Source organism: Callorhinus ursinus, unplaced genomic scaffold, assembly GCF_003265705.2.
Source record: "Callorhinus ursinus isolate GAN/ISIS: 27379988/994484 unplaced genomic scaffold, GSC_fseal_2.0 scaffold6, whole genome shotgun sequence".
NCBI lineage: Eukaryota > Metazoa > Chordata > Mammalia > Carnivora > Otariidae > Callorhinus > Callorhinus ursinus.
In genome coordinates, this window is record NW_027397068.1 from 52,435,087 (window position 1) to 52,451,297 (window position 16,211).

At 40.1% G+C, this 16,211-nt stretch overlaps 1 protein-coding gene across 9 annotated transcripts in view; it reads right to left on the bottom strand.

Moving 5' to 3' along the window:
- Positions 1-5,484: 5,484 nt before the first annotated feature.
- Positions 5,485-16,211, bottom strand: part of MAP7 (microtubule associated protein 7) — a 168,033-nt gene continuing 157,306 nt past the window's right edge. For all 9 annotated transcript variants that reach the window (XM_073893979.1, XM_073893984.1, XM_073893983.1 and 6 more), the window contains 3 exons: positions 15,964-16,066; positions 7,407-7,630; positions 5,485-5,656 (listed from right to left, as the gene is read on the bottom strand). In XM_073893979.1, the coding sequence (XP_073750080.1) occupies positions 5,646-5,656; positions 7,407-7,630; positions 15,964-16,066 (338 nt within the window). In that variant the 3' untranslated portion in view covers positions 5,485-5,645. The remainder of the gene's footprint in view (positions 5,657-7,406; positions 7,631-15,963; positions 16,067-16,211) is intronic.

The window sequence follows — 16,211 nt, forward strand, 5'->3', positions numbered from 1 at the left end:
TTAGTTTTTGATGTAGTGTTCACTAATCCATTAGTTGCATATAATACCCACGCTCATCACATCAAATGCCCTCCTTAGTACCCATCACCCGGTTACGCCATTCCCCCACCCCCCTCCCTTCTGTAACCCTCAGTTTGTTTCCCCGAGTCCAGAATCTCTCATGGTTTGTCTCCCTCTCTGATTCCTTCCCATTCAGTTTTCCCTCCCTTCCCCTGTGGTCCTCCGAGCTATTCCTTATATGCCACACATGATTGAAACCATATAATTGTCTTTCCCTGATTGACTTATTTCACTTAGCATGATCCCCTCCTGTTCCATTCATGTCGATGCAAATGGTAGGTATTCATACAGAAAGTAGGCTTCTTGAAGGAAGTGGAATATTCCACAAGTGGAATACTGAAGGATGAGCTTGTTATTAGTGCTAAGGTCTTTACATTCTGGATCACGTGTAATCCTCTAAACATTTATATGAGGTACATGGTATTATCAGCATTTTACAAATGAGGACACTGAAGTTAAGATCTGACTCCAGGTTTTCTGAAGGGCATTCCTGCAGGTCATTCCATGCAGAGGGAACAGCATAAGCAAAGGCAAAGGTGAGAAACACACTGTTGATTCTAGCCACTACCTGAAAGTAGGGCCCATCTCCCAGCCTCTGTGGCAGGATAGGAATCCAACTTCAATAAAACCCCCAGATGGGTTTCACATGGACCAACATCCCCCTTCCAGCCTTTTGTTCATTTTTCACTTCCCTGACTCTGAGCCGTGCTTAACCCCTCATTCTCCTTTTCTTTTTCTTTTTTCTTTTTTTTTGTAAAAGAAAGGCAGACTGCCACATGCAAAATTTTGTTTGGATTTGTCTGGAGTCTTAGAAGCTTGACTACCCTACGTTGTCCTACAAATGGACCTTGAGAGCTTGTTTGGAGATTCTAGCAGGGAGCGCAGCTACTCATATACCCTTGACCAGAGAATGTCCTCCTTTATTAGGAAGGTTGTCCTCTTAGACCGAGTACACAGCTTTGGGAGGGACACACATGGAGCGGTGAGGGAGGAAGGGGACACCTGTCTCTAGCCAGCAAGATCACCCCCTTATTCTCCTTTTAAAATGCTCAGTTACCTCTGCACAAAGTTGGGTGCACTGTACCTGGATTCCCCCCTCCCCCCCATTATAACAGTATATTATTGAATAAAATCTGTCCTTTACTACTTTAGTGCCTGGGCTTTATCTTTGACGTAAATTCTTGCAGGCGACTCTGGACAGAGTGACCTGTCTCAGGGTGACTTTTGTAGTTTCTGTAAGGGCTGGGATTTTGAGTCGCATTATTGTTGAGAACCTGCACCATGGATCAAAGGATCAGTTGTAGCCCGGCGGAAGATGTCACCACAGAGCAGAATCAGCCAAGTGCTGAGATCCGTTAGGCAGCAGATGCATAGACGGGCAGTGGGGACATTGAGGACAGCCCCTTACTGGACAGCTGGCTTCCTTCTCTAACTGGGGCTGAGCCAAGAACAGCTGGCTTGGCTCCGAGAAGCAGGCTCCCTTAGGTGGAGTGAAATGCAAACATATCTGTGTGCACTCCTAGCCTAGAAGAGACATCTGAAGAAAATATGAACCTTTTTCTGGACTGATTCAAAGAGTTAAGAAGAGGGTGGTATCAGTCATGATTGGCAGGAAACCCAGAAGTCAACATAGTGACAGGGAGGCCTGTAGGATAGAATACCGTTTCCATCTCTAGTACATTTCTAGTTTTTAAACTATGCTAGGTTTCCATTTCATTCTTTCCTGTTAAGAACATGAGCAATAGATTATTTTTCCATCAGAAAAGATTTTTGGCCTTGTATTTCCTCTATCTCCACTCTTAATGTATTATCTTACTATCCAATAGGAGACTTACATTTGGAATACTTTATGTACAAGACAGCAACTGGTGGGTCATTGTGTTTGTAATAGTTCCGCAAATTAACATTCTAAAAAAATTTGTTGGTTAAAAAATACTATTTGGAAATGATCTGCCATGCTCTTTTGTAACTAAAATTTCTTTACAAGTGTAAAATAAGCATTTCGATATAAAAATTGCAAAATGTAGAGACCAACTGAACACATTTCGTGAGTCTTATGTGCATGTTTATATAACATTTTGATAGCTTTCACATTTCTGTACAAAGCACATATTTATTTCATTACCTGTTCATATTTCCTTCCCACTTCCATCCACTTGGTTCCTATAAAAGTCTCTGAAAGAAAATCCCTCCCTGACTAGCAATTTGTAACAAATTAAAATTGCACCTTCTATTCACATGCTGCTCCCTTTCTCTCTCTTCTTGCAAGGTCTTTGGAGTTTCTCCCCCAAACTAATGAGGTACCAAAGGATGTAACAAAATGACAATATTGAGTACTTCTGAGCGGGTGTCGGTGTCCGCTGAGTAACAACAGGAGTTGGGCGGGGGCATGAAATTTTTTTGAAGAGCATCTTTAGAAGTTTTTTAATTGCTTTTCGTAACTTGATCTGATGGCCATTTCATCATGCCTTTTCATGTGCTATGCACAATTGAATGTAGGCCAAGAGTCAAATTTCCATCCATCAAGAAAATGTAAGAGGCACCTGGGTGGTTCAGTCGGTGAAGCAGCGGACTTTGGCTCAGGTCATGATCTCAGGGTCCTAGGATCGAGCCCCGTGTCTGGCTCTGCGCTTAGTGGGGGGTCTGCTTGTCCTTCTGTCCCTCCCCCCAGATTGTGCTCTAATAAAATCTTTAAAAAAATGCAAAAGATGGGAGAATTTATTGGTGTGTTATATTTTAATATGCAATAATTTAAATCCAAAATGTTTTAGTATCAACTTTGTGATGTACATGTCCATGTAATTTTAGTCTTACCCTGGGGCTAGGTCAGATAGCATTTGAAGGACTCCAATCTGGTGGCTGGGTGCTTTAAATATTGTCATCTAAATCTACATCAGTGTTAATCAGCATAAGGGAGGTAATTTTTTATTAGTGAATGGAACCTGAAAGGTAAGTGGTTGCCTAGAAAGATAGAGGCAAAATACATCAAACAAGGTATAAGAATATGGCAGACCCTGCAAGTTTAAGACTTGTGATTAGTACTTCAGCTCTAGAGCTCTTTGCTCCCGTACCATCTTTCCCCCAACCCCACACATTGAAGATTGCATTGCCTGTTTCAATCAGGTTAGTTACTTCTGCCTTCAGAATATCCCTGTTTCTGCTTTACTGTGAATCTTTTGGTCGAGGCATCTGTGGGATTATGAGCAGAGAAGGAACTTATCCAAGCTTGCCAAAGGCCCTGCTTGCTAATAAACATAAACATGTTCATGTGAAAGAACTCTGTTTTAGATTTGCTTTTATGGTAATATACCACCAGGGAACAAGGTTAGGCAAGAGGAGACATCTGGCCTTACCGCTTCCAGGAAAAGCAGGCCACTCTTCTACGGGATGAACTTGTGACTGGTGACTACATTGGCCTAGACAGCCTACAATGGTGTGAAAAAGAAACTAAAAGCCCATCCACCCTCATTCCATGCTGAGGATCGTATCTGATCCCTGAGCACTGCCCTTGATGTAGTACCTACTAAAGATCTCTTTATGATCAGCGGGTGAATACTGACATTTAGGAGCTGGAGAGAAGGCAATCAAGCCATTGTAAAGGTCCAGGTCATCCTCTGGTAATGTTGTTTTTAAAATATAGTTAATTTTACGTGTGCCTGGGTGGTTCAGTCGGTTAAGCATCTGCCTTTGGCTCAGGTCATGATCCCAGCGTCCTGGGATCAAGCCTCTCATCCTGCTCCCTGCTCAGCAGGGAGTCTGCTTCTCCCTCTCTCTAACCCCTCTCCCTGCTCATGTTCTCTCTTGCTCTCTAATAAATAAAATCTTAAAAAAAATAAATTATAGTTAACTTTATATCACTTTTAATTAAAACTTGATTACTTAGAAGGCTTTCAGTTTGTTAATGATGGCTCAAATTCAAAAATATAAATGAAACCAAGAAAACCTAGCCAAAATAGAACTATTGTTCTAAATAAACCTATTCTATATTTCCGTTCAGAGGAAGCTGGGGAAATGTCACTGAGATTGAATGAAGGGCAATTTGAAAACTCAAGACTCAATCGGAGTAAACTTGTAACACATGAGAAACCTAAAAGTAAAACTATGTCAAACACATTTTTATTTGGTGTTTCGTGCTAGATCGACTTAAACAAATAAAACAACTTTGTTGAACAGATTTTTTTTAATATGACTATGCGTACATGGACAACTGAGAATAGGGAAAACCCCCAAATTAATGTTTTCACAAATTACAGCTGTTACTATAGCTTGGATTTTAATAAATGGTTTCTCATTCAATATAGATTAACCAATCCCTCTTTTAATAAAACCAACATATTATACTGCTAGACGTTTACCTTTCCAAACACTCCACAAAAAAAAAGTGTTCCTTCAGAGCCCCTTCTCCTTTAATATTTAGTTATTAGTAGTTTCTAAAATAGTAAAATAAAATTGAATTATATTAGCAAATGAAAGTGCGAGTTTGTACAGCTAAGCTCAGCAGTAAAAGTGAAGAGTGAAAAGTCAGAGCTGATGGGTACCACGCAGAAGGAGGAGGTTTGTGAAGGTGTCCTGCACAGTGCTCTGTGTGCCAAACATAGTCAACATTCCATCAGGTCTTCTTTGCTCTTAAACGAGCAAAACCAAATTCTTTTTTTATTTAAAGAAATAGTAAATCTTTACTCCCCCCTCCCCATAATTTGTGATCAGGTAAGGCAAAGGTAAGTCCCACCATCACTGGGGACAGCAGCAATGTACAGACGTCAGAAACAGCCCTGAATCATCACGAACATTCTCTCATGGTAACATAAGGAATGCATCCAGTAAATCAAAGTTTGCAATGTTGTCACGTTGTTCTAATTTATTTGATTAGTTTATCTGGAAAAACTTTATACATTATTTAAGAGGACAGTCTATTTCCTTGCTCTGAAAAAATAATGTTTCTTTTTCACATTTTAAAACTGTTTAGTATGCTTTTGCAAAAAGAGATGCAAGAATGTGACAGCTGGGTTTGCAGAATGTCCATGTACAAATTGCATTTACAAGAACCTGGTAATCTGCCTATAGTTTGCTTCTACAAATAGAACTCTTTGCAGTAATATTTAAACAGGCTTAATTTAAACACCTCTCCTATTCACTCTACTTGTAGAACAAAGAGGTACTTATTTTTCAAGTATTATATTGTAAAGGTAAATTTTGTGTGCCAATTTTATGTTAGCTTTTAAAAGACCAACACATTTATATGAAAAATCATGCCCAGTCAGCCCATTTTTTTTTTTAATAGCCAAATGCTCTCATCTTTTAGAGAACGCAGAAAAATATTGATTTGCTAAGAAGGAGCACACTGGAAAAAGCCATTTTAAAAGTACTGAAGAATAAGGAACATTTTTTTCTCTATTGGCGAAAATTATTAGAAAAGCTATCCAGTCTGTTGTTTTTAGCTGGTTTTAATAAAGTCTTTTCAAAATGATGGTCAAGGAACCTTTAGAAAACTGGAGGAGGGGGATGCTCCTTTATAGCATGGAAGGAATTCCATTAATTGTAGAAATTCTTTTTAAATTTCTGCTTTGGTTCTTCAGAAGAAATGCTCATATAACTTCTATATTAGGAGACAGAAAAAAGAACAGATTAATATTTATCTAACATTTTGTTTCAAGAATACTACGGTAATATCTTACATTTCTGAAACTTTGCCATGCTTTTCTATACATTGTCTATACATATATAAGAATAGGTGATTTCATCAGAATCTTTATTTTAATGAATTCTACCACTAGCAGGAAAACACATGTCCTTTTCTTTACCTTCAACTTAGGCCATATCATTTACTTTTCTAAATGACATACATTAGTTGTACTCTCCTTTTATGTTAGAGACTTACGTTCATTGGTCTTGTATCCTCAGCACCTAATGCTTCAGGTTCCAAACATAGAGCTAAGCAAATGTTTGTTGAAAAACAGTCATGACCCCAAAAGAACCCTTATACCGCTCAAGATCACAGACACTTGACTCTGTTCCTACAGAAGTTACAGAAGGGCAGTAACAGTGAGAATGGAATGACAGGTAAATCAAAAGGTGAGTTAATAAGGCCTGTTATGTGACACTGAAGGTCATCTGGGTGTCCCTCGCCTCTCTGTGAATCTGCAACATGACGAGGTAGGGAGCTGCACCAGGAGTGTTTCCACTAACATACAAATCATCAGATTATTCCCAGAGTCTTAAGAATGAGGATGTCAGACCTGGGACAGGCCGTATAGCTTCCTTCTACGATCTAGAGAAGGGGATCGTAAAGTGAAGTTAGACTCCCAAGGTCAGTCTATTAGAGAAGGAAAAAAGGCTAGCTTCATTTGGACAGGTGCTTCAACACTGGCTTTTCCAGCCAATTATAGGGGAAAATAGGAGTTGCAAGTTCACAGATGGAAATCTGAAAGACAAAACAACTTGACCACAAATAATTCTGCACTGACTCCGTTTAAACATGCTGAATTTGGCCAGCTCTGTTCATAATAGTATAAAGAGATGCTGGTCCATACATGAAAGTGATCTGCTGGGAAGAGAAACTTGACAGAACTCAAAGAGGTTTGAGAAGAATCAGAGCTGAGATTATTCCACCTAATTCTGAGACTGATAAGATTGTGCTGTTGAGCTGCTGTGACCCTTGAGTTGGTAACTTTTGATGTTGCTCCTTATTTCTCTGGGTCACACAAAGCTATTGGTCTTTTTGCACAAAGACTTCAGGTCAAGGGTGAGTCCCAGAGACGGTATGAGAGAGTGGCTGGTCGTTTCAACAACAGCAACAGGCACTCAACAAAGGACAGAAGACCACTGGGTTCATATTCCCCTAGTTCTGAATATGAGTCTCATTATCTAAATTCTAACTGTCTTATTACATTTAAAAGAGACAATAGTGTATCATCTAAGCTGCTAAACCTGAACAAGAGAAAAATGGGAGAACATGATGGCAGTCTTCATATATCTGAAGAGCTAGGAAAGATGAAACAAACACCAGGGAGCAGAACTGGGCCTGAGGGTCCCTAGGTTATGATGGGGCATTAAATGCTTGTCTGTATATGAGGAATGTTCTGACAATGAGTGTTTCTGGGCAGTGAGGACTGCTCTGTGAGGAGAAGGTGATGGACATCCAGTGGGTGATGCAGACTGGATTTGTACACCTAGTTGGGGGAATAGGAGGGGCCCTAGAATCTGCCCAATCCAACTCAAAATTCAACTTCTGTGGTCCTTATACAATCTTTTCCACATGGTCCCTGGAAGAACAAAGCTGCCCCAGTCACACTGCACAAGGTTCGTTCTCTCATGTGGTTACCGAAGGGAGCTCGAGGCAAGCTTACCTGCTGTCTGTTGTGTTTGAACACCATCTACCTGAGGCAGGGGCCCAAGTGTCCCTTCATCATCAAAGGCCAGAATTGGATTCAAAGGAATTTCTGGGCTCTCACTGTTGGCGACATCTAATCTGGATGGTTTAGATCCAATGGGTAAGCTTATAATTTCCTCGAAATTTTCATTCTGAACAGATACTCCATTTTCACTTGGTTGTTTTTCCAAATTGGGAGTACTAGGGAATATGAAAAATCAACATTGAAAGGAGTTAGCATTAAAACTGGAAAAAACATTTTTAAAACAACCAAAAACTATTTTGTAATAGTCATTTTAGAATTTTAATTTATTCATTTTATTTATTTTAAAGATTTTATTTATTTGACAGAGAGAGACACAGCAAGAGAGGGAACACAAGCAGGGGGAGTGGGAGAGGGAGAAGGAGGCTTCCGCTGAGCAGGGAGCCTGATGTGGGACTTGATCCCAGGACCCTGGGATCATGACCTGAGCTGAAGGCAGATGCTTAACGACTGAGCCACCCAGGCACCCCCATTTTTAGAATTTAAGAATCAAACGTTAATACTGATTGACCACATCATTCACAAAAGTGGTGAATTTTGACATATTTGCAATTTTACACTTATTTTTTAAACATCTTTTTGTTATAAAAAATTCATCAAATGGAACAAGTTATCAGTTAGAATAGATCATTATTTTCAACACACATATAACAATTACTACCACAGGCATTTTCACACACCTTTGTTTGATAAACAGTAGCCCTTATTAGGTCCTTTACTTCAAAGATGAGGGGACTGAAATGTGGGGGTGTGGGGACAATCTGTAGAGTCACAGAACAACTGAGACATAGTTCAAACTGAATGTATACTCTCCTGATCTCTGGTGATGTGTTCTGTTCATTATGCCGTTTTGTATAGTACCTGGCTATTCAAATGCTAGCCTTTCCTGGGTACCTCTAGCTTACTAAAACGTGCACGTTTTTTTACAGGTCTATTGTTTAAGACCAACCTTATCTTTACCCCTTAAATCTGCCTCTGATCCCAACTTGCTTCTCATTAATTCATGCTTAATATCTTGGATTTATTTTTGAGGTACATTTAATTGGCCACCAAATCATTAATTTTCTACTTACAGTTTCTCTTAGGTTTTTCCCTCTCTTTACAAGCTCCATAACCAAACTGAAAGCCTTTTATATGTTCATTATTATGCTTTACAATGCAGCAGAAACAATATAAATGAATGCTAGATTCACTTTATCTGAGTGCAGCAATAAACATATATTTGCAAGCTTCGTATTTTGTTCAGTGCTCAGTTCGTGTATCAAAAAAAACCCTATTTGACAAAATTCTAGAGTTAAAATTTTCAAATGGAAAAGACTAACCATATGAAGCAAAAATTGTGAAGGTCTTAATTTCTAATACATACTGATCATCAGTTGAATGTTTAACTATAGGTCTATGGAAAGAGGCTAGAGATCAGAAAATCAGGTCTGTAGTATAATTATAATGCCAACTGCTTGAACTTTAGCAAAAATCAATTCATCTTTTCCTGTCTCCTTCCCAAATGGTAACATAAAGCTAATGTACATCCAATTTTTCCATTGCTTTTTATTTTGAGGAAACTGCTTTTTTACTGTTGAAGAAATAGTTTACCTAATTCACAAGAAATAATGATTTTCGGGACATATTCTAAAGCATTTCTGATTTAGATATTTTGGTATATTTTTGTTAATTAAAACTTTTCTTGGGCACCTGGGTGGCTCAGTTGGTTAAGCGTCTGCCTTCAGCTCAGGTCATGATCCCAGGGTCTTGGGATCGAGTCCCACATCAGGCTCTCTCTGCTCAGCGGGGAGCCTGCTTTCTCCCTCTCCCTCTACCTGCCGCTGCCTGCTTGTGTGTCTCCACTCTCTCTCTCTCTCTCTCTCTCTCTCATTCTCTGTCAAATAAATAAATAAAATCTTAAACTTTTCCTCCAGGAAAAAAAAAATCTGTCCTAAGTGTCTCACAAGGTATTGCAGAGTACATTCAAAGTACTATTTGTTAAAGTCTGTGAAAAATAACATAAAAACAGTGTACAGACTCAGAGTATGATGGTGGTTTATTTCACCAAGGAGGCTTGGCATCACAGTAGTGATGCGGGAGCGCATGCGTGTGCGTGCCCGACACCCGCTGTTCTAAGTGATCGGATCAGCCACCGTACCCATCCTCCTGATTCTTTTTTTTTTTTTAAAGATTTTATTTATTTATTTATTTGAGAGAGAGAGAGAGCGCGTGAAGAGAGATCACGAGCAGGGGGAAGGGGTAGAGGGAGAAGCAGACTCCCTGCTGAGCAGGGAGCCTGATGAGGGGCTGGATCCCCAAGTCCTGGGATCATGACCTGAGCCGAAGGCAGACGCTTAACCGACTGAGCCACCTAGGTACCCCCCATCCTCCTGGTTCTTTCCCAACACTGATGGGCTCTCTGTAACCAGGGAAACGGTTTTAGTTCTCATCCCAAAGTGATTTTCAGTAGAAGTTTCAGCAAAAGGTAAAGAAGAGGAATGCATCTCCAAGCCCCGTTCCTTGGCCACCTCAACTGCCGTCACCTTCCAGGCTTGCATGTGCTAACAAGTTTTAATGGATAAGCCAACCCAGACTTGAGTCAACAGTTGACTTCATTTTCCCCTCCCACTCCTACCTGACCTCTCCACCCATTCTTACTTGTTAGCAATTAGAGGAATTGTGCTGTATGCTTTGGATGGCCAATTATTAAATGTTCAGAAGACACTGTGACCAGCAGAAACTATAAAACTGAAACTGAAGTCACTGGGGTTAGGGAATATGCATCTGTGTGTCCTCTCAGGGTAAGATCACCAGCTTCTGAGGTTCTTTTCTTTGGCTATACTCTGGCAGCTGAAGCTGGATGCAAGTGTCTTGAAGACTGTGCACTTCGCTTGCTAAAATCTACCTAGAGGGGCCACCTGGCTGGCTCAGTGGGAGAAGCATGCAACTCTTGAACTCAGGATCATGAGTTCGAGCCCCACACTGGGTGTAGAGATTACTTAAAAGATAAAATGAAAAATAAAATTAAATCTACCTGGGGAAGGAGCTGAGACCATGGTGGGAATCTGACAGTCCATACAGCTTACTGTAGCCAGGACCTTATTCTTTCTTGATGTTTGTTACCATGGTATAGCAAGTACCTTTATTGTTTTTTAATTTTTTATTATTATTTTTTTTTTACAAGTAACCTTAAAATTAAGAGTGATACATCTTGGGGCACCTGGGTGGCTCAGTTGGTTAAGTGACTGCCTTCGGGTTGGGTCATGATCCCAGGGTCCCGGGATTGAGCCCCACATCGGGCTTCTTGCTCGGCAGGAAGCCTGCTTCTCCCTTTCCCACCCCCCTGCTTGTGTTCCCTCTCTCGCTGTCTCTGTCAATTAAATAAATAAAATCTTAGAAGAAAAAAAGTGATACATCTCTTTCTGTTTGAATGGTAAGGGCTTGGGAATGTTATTTTTCCTTTAGGGCAAACTAAAAACAATGATAAACTCCTAAGATTTGAAGGAAAACCACTAGGTCAAAAACCAGAATTACTACATATCCCTTAAGAGTGAAGGATCATTCTCTTAAAAGTGAAGGATCTTAGCCTAGGGCATCTTATTAGCAGGGTAGGACAGTAGCCCATGAGAAGTTTTTAACTTCTAGAACAGATTCTCTATTGGGGGTGGGAGAATATATCAGAAGGACCTGAGAAACTTAAAATAATCTTCCCTCCTCCACACCCCATACACACTTGTACTCACACATTCATCTGTGTCCTCTGTTTCTTGTTTCAAAGCAAGTTTCTTATCCACAAATAAATACTCTCCTCCATTCTATGGGCTCCTCCCTCTACAAATACTCATTCTCAAGAACCCAAAATGGTTTTCAGAGTAAGAAATCATCCTGCCCAGGCTCATATATTTCTTTGCATCTGCAAAAGCTGGCCAGACTCTTGGTAACTCCAACACTCTTCAGTCTACCTACTGTCAGTGGGGAGCCTGTTGGGCAAGGAGAATTGCTTTTAGGCTTTAAAAGCATTGCACACCAAAGGCTGAGAACACTAGAAACCACAGGGGCCAGACAGGTCACTCAGGCCCCTCAGGGCTGAAGTCAGGTTCAGGGTGTTCCTGGTGTAGGGTTTCTCGGCACCAGGAACTGCTGCTAGTCCTCACTGCTAGAAAATACTAGGAAGATGCTGTCACCCCGGGGTGTTGCCAGGCAGTTTGCTGACATATCCCCAGGGGTGGGTGTGGGGAGAATGTCAGCCAGCTCATGGCACTCATTTATTTTTCCTGAAAAGAAGGTAAACCAATATATTAGGTAACTGAGGCATTAGAAAAAGTTCACTTCTCTGATTCTGAACTAAAAGTGTTCATTCTTTGGAGTGGCGTTTTCTAGTGAAAACAAACTCTGCCACGTGCTTACAGCACTCGCCATGGTGGATTTCCACAGGGGACCACCCATCTCACATTCTTCAGAAGGGACCCTGGGGATCTCCAATCAGTGACTTAACTCACAGGAAGCAGGCTGGAAGGATCTATGCCTCTACTCTGGGTGCACGGTAGGGTATTTAATAAACATGTGAACTGATGACGAGGATAATGGAATGCTTCATTAACCATAACGTACTGAGGTGAAAAACAATGACTTGGTAATTCAAGGTTGACTTGAAACTGGGGGTAAAAGGTAACATCCATGGATGCGATTTATTTGTAACTTTAAAAATCTTTAACAGGGTTTCAGAAGTGAAACTGTTTAAAAATGTGAGTCCCCACTGAAGCAAAGGGAATGTGAACAGGAAACTGTTTCAGGGAAGGGTATGAAAGGTTAGTATGAGCAGGTCCTTCTCCAGGTGGAAAGAGTATGAGTGGCAGATAGCCTCAGGGGTCCATGCTAACAGCAGTGTTATAATAATCTGGAAGATAAGCAGGAGGAAAAATTTAAGTATCCAGATAATGATTATTCTGGGAAATGCAAGTCCTTGAGGATAACAGGAAAAAAAATCTTCAAAATGTAAGCAATGTAAAGGGCAGTGGGGTTTAGAGAACCACTGTAAGCTGAACCATCCTCAAAAGATGAAGAGCTACCAGGGACAATGGATGTAAGAGATCTTGCAATCACTATAAACTGGATCCAGGTGACACTTGATTCCTTATGTTTTTATGGTTAAAGACGAGGCCAATAAAATGCAGGACAGGAGAAGATGGGATATCAGATACAACATAAAAGCACTTTTCTACAACATTACACTGCAGCTACACCAGCGTGCTTTGTCTTCTGGACACTGCACCTTAGAAGGATCAAGATAAATAATGTCTAATATTTGTCTAGTACAAACAGTTTTCACAGCTCCTTCACAGACAATATTTCATTGGACCCTCCGGTACCTTGGGGGAAAGACCTCTTCATGTCCAGACGACAAAACTAAATCTTACTTAAGTAGGTTAATCCCAGAGTCGCTGAATTTCTCAGAGATAAAACTAGGAATCCAGCCTGGGACCTCTGGTTCTAAAGCTCTTCTTCCTCAACCCCACGCTTGTGCTGAAAAATCTCTAGAAAATAGGACTCAAATGACAAAGAGCTGGAGAAGGAGCCTTTTTATTTATTTATTTATTTTTAAAGATTTTATTTATTTGAGAGAGAGAATGAGATAGAGAGAGGGAGCATGAGAGAGGGGAGGGTCAGAGGGAGAAGCAGACTCCCTGCTGACGGCAGGGAGCCCGATGTGCGACTCGATCCCGGGACTGAAGGATCATGACCTGAGCTGAAGGCAGTCGCTCAACCAACTGAGCCACCCAGGTGCCCCAGAAGGAGCCTTTTTAGAGGTAATGTAAACCTGTCAGGTTTGGGTTTTTTTTTTTTTTTTTTTTTGGCCTCTCAGCTCCAAATTTCATCCTTCAATCTTGCTCTGAAACTGTATGTGGGCCCTTTAAATAATTTTCCTTTGCCAGCTGGCACGGTTCTATGCTTCGTAATTTACGGAGAGACATGGCACAAGGAAAATTCTGCTTCCTGGTTTGGTTGGGCTTGCTCAGAAGGCTCCTGCAGCACACCCTCGTGGCATTCCCAGTGTCTGGCTCCTGGTGTGCGTGAGGCTGCCTCGGCACCCAGCCCCTGCAGCAGGAGGAGGTGCTGCCCCCAGCACCTCTCCAGGGCCAACCTGTGGCAGATAGAGTGCCTCTACTGGGACACCTCCCAGTGAACAGCTCTCCTAAGCATTCTAGAGGGTAGATATTTGGCAAGTTCCACCACCAAGTTTCTTTCATAAAAGAACTTCTCCACCATCCAGTGGGTCACAGCCATACCCTCTCCAACAGGGTCTGGATGGAAGCCTGGGGAAGGGCACTCTTCCTTGGGGATGGCTCAGGGATGTGGCTATTCCTTAGACCTGCTAACCCTGTAATCTTGAGTTCTCTTTGCTTCTTACTAGCAATCTGTTGTTACTTCCATCCCAAGTAATAGCTAATTATTCTTGATCTTAAACTTTCTTATTTAAATTAATTTGCCTGGTTTCTCTCTCCCAACTGGACTCTGACTGATAGACGAAGTGTAGGAGGAATACTCGCTTTATAAGATGAAAGCAAAAAGAGAACAGAAACAAAATCTATATAATTACAATAGGTATGGAAATTGTGAGAAAGGACTTATTCCCTAAAACCTAGTTTCTGACAACCATCGGTCTGAACTTTGAAACTGCAAATAGGTAGCTCTAAGAAAAATAAAAAGTGCTTTTTGTTACTAAAGAGATGATGCTAAGTGGAAGTACACATTGTTTCAAGATTGGTGTGGATAAATTCAGGGAAGAGAAATTTAGAAATAATTGAGGGAAGCAGGGTTTCTTAGGCTACATATCATAAACTGTGTATCATGCAATGGGGAACAAACTTAACAGCACATTAAACATTCCCTAGAGGCCAGGGTCATTCTGAAATGGATTGTATTTCTCAAAATGGGGTCCAATTCTCTATATGAACTTTTACAAATATAGGTTTTCATTCTGATAAAAATTAAAAAAAAAACTCCAATAGAATAGTCTGATCATCTACATGGCTGACTATCATAAAGCTGAGTTTAGTGCTTCATTATACATTAGTATTTCAGAGCATACTGTACCAGCTTATGTGGCAAGGGCTGATGACAAATGAACTAGGTTGAACTGGGTATATAAATATTGTGTCAGTACCAAGTAAAAGCCAAGGGACCTCACGGTACACAGTACGAAAAGAGATTTGCGGTTTGAAGGCAGTTTAAATAGAGAAAAGCAATGGGTGAAATAAATAATCAGAAATAGAATTTTACCATCTCATTTTACATAGTAAAATTATGTTTTAGGTAATGATTAATTACTTGATGATTTTATCACTGAAAAAAGTCAGCTAATGTAAACTAATGTTATTCATCAGATAAAATTATCAGTGACTTAATAAACCTGGTCCTTATAATAATGGGGTTCTCTCTGTGATACTTTTTATTCTCTCATAAAAGTCTCCTTTTTTTGAAGTCAGTGAATTGAACATCATAAATTATAGCAGTTGGGGATGAATATTTTATTTGAAAATCAAACTAATTAAAAGCATAAAATATCACTTAATATATATCTTAGGTGATGACAATAAATTCATTTAACATGGTTGAAAGCTTATTAATAAGCTCTCTCTCAGGAAAATTCTTTTCTTTGGTATTACAGTGGGAAAAATAAAAGATTTTACTGTCCTAGAAAGATAGCAATGGATGTCTTCTGACTATGGACTTCTTAGAAGAACTTATCTTTGCATTGCTGCCAATACCATAAAACAATGGGCAGTGTGTGTTTTTAGATTAAGAAAAAAATCAGACCTTTAATTCTCTGATGCAGCAAACACTCTGGCATTAGAGACAGGAAAACTCATAAAAGAACTAAGTAAATTAAAAAAAAAATCACAGGTGAAATTTTTTAACAGTATAACAAATACTTCTAAAAGTTCTCTATGACTGGATTTTTAAGCACAGGCTAGAATTACCCTGATTTTTTATTTTTGAGAGTGTTCTTATGATCCTGTCAATATTAACACCAAAGAAGAGAAAGGCAATCTTTTTTCAACCCACACTTCTTTCTTGGCTGTTGTTAGCAACTGTTTGTTTCTTCAGTAAGAAGCCCTACTACCAGTATCAGAAATACTGGCATCCAAATTATTTTACTGTAGAACAAACCTGTGACAAACAAGAATATTATGTATGGTGAAAATATGCCACTTAAAGGTGTGAATATGGTCTGGATCATGTTAAATATACACAAATAAAATGCTTCCCTATAATTTTCTTTCATAGGCACACACAAACCTAACCATCATATTTAAAGACTCAAGAAAAAGATATTTTCCCTTTCTCTAACTACAGAATTACTAGCTCTACAAAAAATTAATGAACCCAAATGAAAATGAATCTTAATGTTAAAACTCTGAAATTCCGTCAGGCCTAAGAAGTTCTGGTGGGATTAGTGCTTTGCTCTCATGTGTATCAGTAAAAAGGGCCCAGTTGTTTAACTCACCTCTCCACAGTCACTGTCGATTGGTGTGAGGTGACCGCATGTGGGCTGCTCATTGGTTCTCCATTTCCTGGAGAGTTTGTCATACATGGAAATGCAGATACCACTGGACACAGCAAAGAAGATGGGACAAACAGTTACTACTATTCTAGTATCGAACCCAAACCCCAGGAGCCAGAATGCCTAAATTTATGTTCTGGCTCTGCTACTTACTGGCTGTGTGACCTTGGGCAGGCCACAGACTCTTTGTG